Here is an 8,116-nt window from a genome sequence, read left to right on the forward strand (position 1 = left end):
ATATATATATATACACACACACATGAATGAAACATTACTTTATATAGTTTTTGCTGAATTTTAGACTTTACTAATAAAATAAAATCTTAGGCCATTTGTGAGGAACTTGAATTTGATGACAAGACTTGTAGATTTTCTATTTCAACTTCTATTTTCAACACAAATTTCTTAACCTTTTTTTTTCTACAAAGTGTGTCGACTTAGAGGAGTACACCAGACAAGCACCATTAATATCCAGCACACTGATAAAATCCTCTTTTTCAACAAGACTGATTTATTGCTTTAAAGAAACAAGAGGTTTCTGTTCCAAGTACAAAAATTCAGATGGTGTATCTACATATTTTGTATATGCTAAAGCCTTTTGTACTTTTAGGCCATGAAAACATAATTTAAATCTAACATAATGTGTCTTATATTCTTCTATAAAGGAAACCGGACTATAAAAACAAAATGACAACATATGGGGTTTACCTGCATGAGTAAACACTTTACAGGTAAATGTAAACACATGTATCCCTTTGCAYCACTAACCTTTTACACTTGAAGGTTTGTCAGCGTCTGTAAAGTCACAGATTTTGTCCCACTGGTCTCTAACAGCCTCGGGGGTCATCGGTTTGTTCTTCTGTCTCACAATCTTGCCTTGAGTACGCTCCCAGCGCACTGCACGCATGGACACACAGAAACAAAAAAAAGGGGGGTAGGGGTCAGTGCTGGGTGAAAATCCAACACGTACAGTACGAAGGAGCTGGAGGCTGATTAATATTACAAAAACGCAGACAGACATTTCCATAGGAAACCAACAATGTACTCACATTTAGCTATCCAGCCTCCACCAACCTGAAAAATAGATAAAACATAAAAACAAGCAATCACACGTGGATATTTAACATAAAAAGGTTAATTTGATAAAAACCGAACTTGTACTGTTATCAACATTAAAAATAAGAAGACACAAAGCTACAAGCAAAATGAGACGAAATGTGTTCATTTCCTGCTTACCTCGAATAGCCCTCCATTTTCTTGGCATTGTTCGTGACAGAGCCAGAGGACCAAAGGAGAAACATACTCAGGCTTCAGGGCCGCCACGAAGTCTAAATAACAAAAACATAAACATATGATGTGTTTTTCTTGCTCTGCACCTTCATTCGTCCTGAAACGGCACCACAATTTAAAAAGTGTTGGTGCTTTTTTATTTAATGACTTACATTTAGGCCATACTTAAAACGAGCATTTGTGCTCTGGAATCAGAATGAACACAACAGAGTACACGTTGCTGCTATTCTTGAAACATTTAAAAAAATAATACATAACCACCACAAAAAGCAAACAAAGATCACCATTTAGATTTTCGTGTGCAGAGTATCTGCTGCTTAAAGGGAGTGTGTTTGATAAAACAGCTGTGACGCTTATCAAAAATAGATTTTATCTTTTCACAGCAGATATTAAGACCACATCATGACTGAGTGCTTAATCGGATGTGAACTTTTTAAAAAAAACTGAGGTCTGAAAGCATATTAAATTATTCTGATGAAAATCTGGGTGGTTTTGGATGAAAAACCTTCACAGCTGATAGAAAAATAGGAGGAACCAAAAAAATAAATAAAAAAAATAATTGTCCCTAAACCTAAAAAAATGTTGGAATAAAGTCAGAAAACTATTAAAGCAGGAGCTTTTTAATCCCTCTTTAAATCATTAAATATTTATCTCCACATACACCATATGAGTTCTTAAAATATCTGTACCCTGGTGGTAAGAAGAAAAAAAAAGCCATTCTGCTTCGCTGCATTTTTTTTTTACTTTAAGCATGATGAGTTTTGTTCTTTGTCTTTCAGAAAAGTCTGAGTCAGTGAGCACGAACATATGGAACCAAGTCATTTACCAAGGTGAGGCCAGCTTGTGACAGTTGGCACAGCACAGCGTGACAGATGCTACTGCAGACGAGCACGGCACAGAAACAAAACCATTCCTCTAGTTTGTCACTTAATTCCCTCATCAACAGAGCTGTAGTCACTGAGCATGAACCACTAACATTTGCAAACACGGAGTTTGTTAGCTGGCCCAGTCTTTATCAAACCACACCACACACACAAAAATCCACACTGAATAAGTTTAGGTTTCATGTAATGCATGTATCACTTCTGAGATTTATTTCATATTGATTATGTTGTGTATCCAGTGCTTTTAAAAAAACATTTTAAAAAATGCATGCTAACATTTGGAAGCGCAGGCAGAACCATCAGTGAAATAAGGAGGCTAGAGCTGCCGGTTTAAATTTTTTAAACTAGTCACAGGGTGCAAGATTTGAATCGCGGCAAAGAAAACACAGCTGCTGAATATTAGATAACAAGTTTACAAGTCTACTGTAAAGGCCGTTGCTTCAAATTATGCAAATGAATGTTTCGTGTGCATTTAACTTGCAGATGTTCTATCTATTCATTTTGACCTAACCAAATAAAAACTAAAAAGCGTGTTTTTAAGAGAAAATAAGCTCCCACATTGCAAAAACAGACCAGCTCCATCTCTCTGCGTACCTGGCGGCATGACGGTTTCCGTGAGGCGTGAGCCAGCAACAGGAGCGATGGTGTTGCAGTGAATGTTGTGCTTCTCCCCCTCGATTGCCAAGGTGTTAGCCAGCCCGAGCAGGCCCAGCTTGGCGGCGCTGTAGTTGGCCTGGCCGAAGTTCCCGTAGATGCCCGCAGCTGAAGCGGTCATGATGATTCTGGCCACAGACAACCAAAGCCAACACAGTCAGCGTTAATGCCAAGTGACAGGCTTCACTGTGGAGTCAAAAGGAGACCGTGACATCCCACACACACACACACACAGTCTCACAGAGGAACACACACTTGTCATGCCTGTACAGACACAGACGGATGTGCAAATTTAATCCCACAATGAAAACTTACCATTGCTTTACACAAAATCCACATAAAGGGAGAGGGGAATGATTGCACCTTGAAAGGCACAGGCTGGCATTGAAGAGCACAAGTCTCATGCAGAAGTAATAAGGTTAAGCATCAATGCCACATTAACTGCAGGAGTCATCTGTAAATCACCCTCTCACTGGTCGCAAGTAAGCGGTGATCCATAACACGACATGCTCCTACAACATCAAGGGACCGGCGATGACGAATGTCAAAAAAACTGTTTGCGCACTTAAGTTGGGAAATCATCGATCGCATGGAATTTCCAGCCCATCGAGGTGTACCGTGCTAACACATTTACAGAGCGTGGCATGACAAAGTGTCGCATCAAGGACGTGCTGCAGATAAAAACCTTCAGTGTGTTTTACTTTTCAAAGCTCCCTAATAATGAGATCAGGAGAGTTGAGGCAATGGCATTTCGCCTCTTTATTTCTTTCTGATATGGCTTTTTCTTTCAAACGCATCACAAATCTGTCTTTGGGGTGACTGCGCACAAAGATTGAACTTCAATGCTAAACATATACACATTCAACAAAATATGAAAAACTTATTTTCCACCTCTATAGAAAAAAGCATTTAGTTGTCTTCAGAATGTTTATATAAAACCTGTAATATTTCTTTCTATATTCTTGGTAAGCTACGCCTGGGCTAAATTCAAATCTATTTTCTGCAGTGTTTGTTGTTTAAAACTACTTTTTTTTCCCCAAGCAGAGCACTTATAAAAAGCAACTTTTACCAATATAAGGAGTGAAGAAAACTATATGCAACTTTGCTATAATAATGATAAATCAAAACATGCAAATCTAAATAAAAAAAAGAATATAAAGAAAATTATATAATTACTAAAGAATAAAGTAATTAAAAACAATTAAACATGGTGAATTATCCTGAATGAAACAATGAGTAAACTGGAGCACAAAGTTAGGAAAAATGTCAAACAGGCATTAGAAACAGCCTGGAGGCTGCATCTTTACACAGATTTGCTACACGCTTCAGGAGGAAACCGATTATCATTTTGCTAAAGTTTACTTTTCCATTTCGAAAGGACAAATTCTTCAGCTGTGAATAACTTGTTTCCAAAGCAGATTAAGACTCTAAGAATGTTTTATCAGTAAATAAATGATAAATTAGATAATTATTCTTTCCCCATTTACGCAAGAGTACAGGTACATGACGGGGGAATTGGTTTGTCAGAGCAAAGAGGGTGCTGAGGAAAATAAAATCTAGAAATCCCTGCTGTAGCTGGTATGTATCTGAAGTCTCTACTTTGAACCTATAAATGCAACAAGAAGAGAGTGTAAAGAGTTTAAAGAGCATTCTTGGTCAGATTTACAAACAAAAACACGTTAGCTGTTGTTAGCTGTGCATACCTGCCAAAATTTTGCTTTCTCATGTGGTTCCAAGCAGCTCGAGTCACCATGAAGGAGCCTCTCAAGTGAATTCTATGAATGAGGTCTGGAAATGAATAAATAACAACCTGTTTTTACTGTCTGTACACATACATTGGGATAACTTTGTTGGTATCTTTCAGCTCGTTAAATAGTTCTTTTCTAAAGGAACAGAGATTCAGTTATAAGTGATTGTCTGATGTTTATCTGGATACTTTCAGTACATGAAAGGGTAAAAATATGGGATTTTTTTTTTGATAGTGTTTGATTCCAATTTGTATGACATGTGCCTTCAAGCTTTTCAACAATTCAGTCTGTTTAAAGGGAACAAACAGCCTCTGGGTAGTCTGATATTGTGTTCATATACCACAGCTGCCTATTTTATTAAAAGGTACAAGTTTCACAGGACTGTAGCCAACTTCCCAGGATGTGAACGCAAGAGGAAATGCGACTCCAGGTTGATCAGACAGACAACGTAATGACAGAAAAAAGCCACAGAAATCCCCCAAACCCATTAAAGGTCAAGGTACATCACTTTCTGATGGTCCCATCCATCACATTTTACATCATAATGGACTCCATGGAAGGAGACCCAGGAGGGCTCTACTATTGGCAGAAAAACACAAAAAAGTCAAGACAGGAGATTGCCAAAATGGGTTTTGGCAAGCCCAAAAGTCTCTAATGGGACAAAACTAAAGCTTTTTGGCCAGTCAGTCATTTTTACTATTATTGTTGTTGTTGAAGGGTACCAATAAATTTATTTTTGTCTGTGCATTACATACAAATCTATAAGTAAAATAAATTAAGGGGGAAAAACACTGTTTTACTTATATTTATAGCATGGGGATGAAAAAAACTAATTTTGATTGGCTCAAAAAGTATGAGTTAATAGGAGAAAAGTGCATGTGAAGACATTAATTACCCCAGTCCAAATCGCTGGTCCTGGAAAATGATCGGTCACGAAGTATCCTGAACAAAAATTAAACAAAACTTAGTTTTRATTTTTTTTTTTTATCATCTGTAAGGTCAACCTAAGTTTTCATTCACACAATCAGTGACTTACGCTCCAGTGTGTCTCTCTAAGAGCAGATAGAATTTCATTATTAACAAGCAAATTGAATTACTATGAAATAACTTACCCAGCATTGTTCACAACAATGTCTGAAAGAAAAACATATTGCCAGAATAAATTAATACCAGTAAAATCATGATCCCACTTAAACATAGGCAATGACTACAAGTTTCTAACTCAATAATGTTACACACCAATTCTTCCAAATGCATCCAGAGCTGTTTGGACCAGCTTTTCTCCATCTTCTACAGAATCTGTACATGCAAAAAAAAAAAAAAGACTATATTAAACACAGCAGAATCTCATCTAGCATGTTGATTTCAAAAATCTACCAATGAGAAAGAGTGAGGCTCATGATCAACTTCAAACTATAAAAACTTCATTTTTTTCTCCCTAATATTAAAGGTTTAAACTGATGGTGAGGGCCGAAAGATTTTTACCGACCACTTTGAATCGTTTGCTGCAAAGTGAATAAATAATAATAATAATAATAATGATCCCTCTAAACAAAACTGACACAAATCTAAAGATGAAACACACTGACTAAAGCTTTGTTTTGTTCTTTAAAGTAAGATTTTTTTTTCCTTTCCCCCCAAATATATGAGAAACACAAAAATGAAGGTCAGGATAAAAGATTCATTTTTCTTCAACACTCACTAACAGATTCATCAGTGAGCGAGGCAGACTAAAAGGAATCAATACCATTTTTTTCAGTCTGCCATTAGAGAAACTAACTGAAAAAAAAAGAACGGATAGAAGTCCAAATTTCTCACCGTAGTTTGCCACAGCTTTGCCTCCCTTTGCTCTTATCTCCTGCACCACCTTATCAGCAGCTGCAGAACTCTTCCCACCTCCTGCTATATCTACCCCAAGGTCATTCACTTTATTGCAAAGAGATGACAAAGATTAGCAACAACAGGATAAATTATGCAATTCTCAGATTACCCTAATGGAAAATAAATGCTGATATCTATTAAATGTTAAGTGGCACTGCAATCTAAGCAGTACTGGAACATAGGCACATGTGCAGAATAAGAGATCATCACTGCTGTTGCTCACTGCAAAATAGACACATCTCAAGCACATTTTGAAGTACAATTTTTCTCTAGCACACTTCCACACAAATTTAAGAATTTACCATGAGATAGATMGTCAGATTTTTCTGGATGGCTTTAGGCAAGTCCAGAAACCCCTGTCAACATGGCTAGATAGATAGATATCAGCATGTTTTCCAGCAGTATCATAAGTAACATTAAACAGGACACCTTGGACCTAGCAGTTCTTGCTTTAGCAGTGTCTTGCAGGCATTTAGATTTTTTTTGTCACATATTCATTTTCACTGCTGTTGCTTTAGTAAATAGTTGTAAAATTATAGCAAACTAGTCTTAAAATGTGTATATGGGTATTAACATTACTAAAAAGAATATACAACTAGTGAAACATTAAAACAGAACTTTAGGTTAAAAAGTATCCATCTTTGCATCAGATTAAAATATGTTTCAAACTAGAGCTTACTTTAGGTGCAACAAACAATAGTTCACATTCATGTTATTATTTATTACAAAGTACCAACTACAGAGGCTCCTCTTGCAGCAAAAGCCAGTGCATAATCCCTGCCAAGACCTGTGAAACAAAAAACACAGGAGAGTCAACAATAAATACTTTTTGTAGATTAAAAACGTAAAAAAAATAACAGTAGCCACGTCTGATGTGTTTTTTTTTTGTATCGTGCCCTTTCACCTACATTCAGCAAAAGGCCATGACATGTACTTTTCTACCTGTCCAGTACTTTTTAAGAACACAAAAATCTTTTACTAAAATAACAAAACAGTTTGTCCTGCCAAGAGTTTTCTGCTGTTGTTTAGTTTTGCAGGGCTGTCACAAGTGATAGCAATCAGCAAACTGTCTTAACTGGGATTGTGCTAAATTATCGGCGTACTAGGTGCTTCTGTAACTTTCCTGACAACCCGTCAAAAAAATAAACTTAGCAACGTTAGCATCTGAAGCTAACGTTATGCTAAGCCATTTGATCTGACCGAAGAGCAAACTTTACCTCCTCCAGCGCCAGTGACGAGCACGACTCTTCCCTCGAATGACAGAGACATTTCTGCAAGATGCTATTTCTTCGTTTCAAGGGCAGCACCACCAGCAATGACAACACCGCCAGCACTGACAGCAGACAGCAAGGATGAACTCCTGCAAGTTTGATTTCCGCATTGAGGAGGGGACGGGCTTCTCCGTGACCAATCAGGGACCGAGATTTTGTGACGCTCCTCCCCAATCCTTTGTTTGAGGTCTGCGGACTTTGAACAGAACACTGACTTTCAAAGTCATAAATCAGTTAGTGTGTGTCATTTCTGTGAGTCTATCTTGATATTATCGGCCCTGGTTAATTTTTCTAGGAACAATTTTGATGGCAAGCAAGCTCACTATTGTCTAGCAAGAAAATCAACAACCAGGGACTGTGAGTTTTGCAAGTAGGCCACAAGCCGGGCTGTAAGTTAAAATAAGTATTTTTAAACTAACTTACAACTAAGTTATGTTAGTTTCTCTTCTTTCAATATTATATTATATATAATATATATGTTATATCTTCAACCCCACATTACCAGCATCACCTATTTGCATCCTGTAATTAAACTTAGCAGAAAAAGTAATAAAATAAGTGTTTGGTAGATTATTTCTTTGTTGTAACAATGCTTCTTGGTAATAAATCTTATAACAAGCACCTT

General features: G+C 37.0%; 1 protein-coding gene across 1 annotated transcript in view; it reads right to left on the reverse strand.

Moving 5' to 3' along the window:
• Positions 1–7,687, reverse strand: part of hsd17b4 (hydroxysteroid (17-beta) dehydrogenase 4) — a gene marked incomplete at its 5' end in the record, with an annotated part of 34,128 nt that extends 26,441 nt beyond the window's left edge. The window contains 11 exon segments of the mRNA XM_014002626.1: positions 532–660; positions 813–837; positions 1,000–1,091; positions 2,532–2,719; positions 4,295–4,379; positions 5,235–5,281; positions 5,452–5,473; positions 5,579–5,638; positions 6,158–6,265; positions 6,954–7,007; positions 7,438–7,687. Coding sequence (XP_013858080.1) covers positions 532–660; positions 813–837; positions 1,000–1,091; positions 2,532–2,719; positions 4,295–4,379; positions 5,235–5,281; positions 5,452–5,473; positions 5,579–5,638; positions 6,158–6,265; positions 6,954–7,007; positions 7,438–7,489 — 862 coding nt within the window.
• Between the last annotated feature and the right edge of the window lie 429 nt (positions 7,688–8,116).

Source organism: Austrofundulus limnaeus, unplaced genomic scaffold, assembly GCF_001266775.1.
Source record: "Austrofundulus limnaeus strain Quisiro unplaced genomic scaffold, Austrofundulus_limnaeus-1.0 Scaffold14, whole genome shotgun sequence".
NCBI lineage: Eukaryota > Metazoa > Chordata > Actinopteri > Cyprinodontiformes > Rivulidae > Austrofundulus > Austrofundulus limnaeus.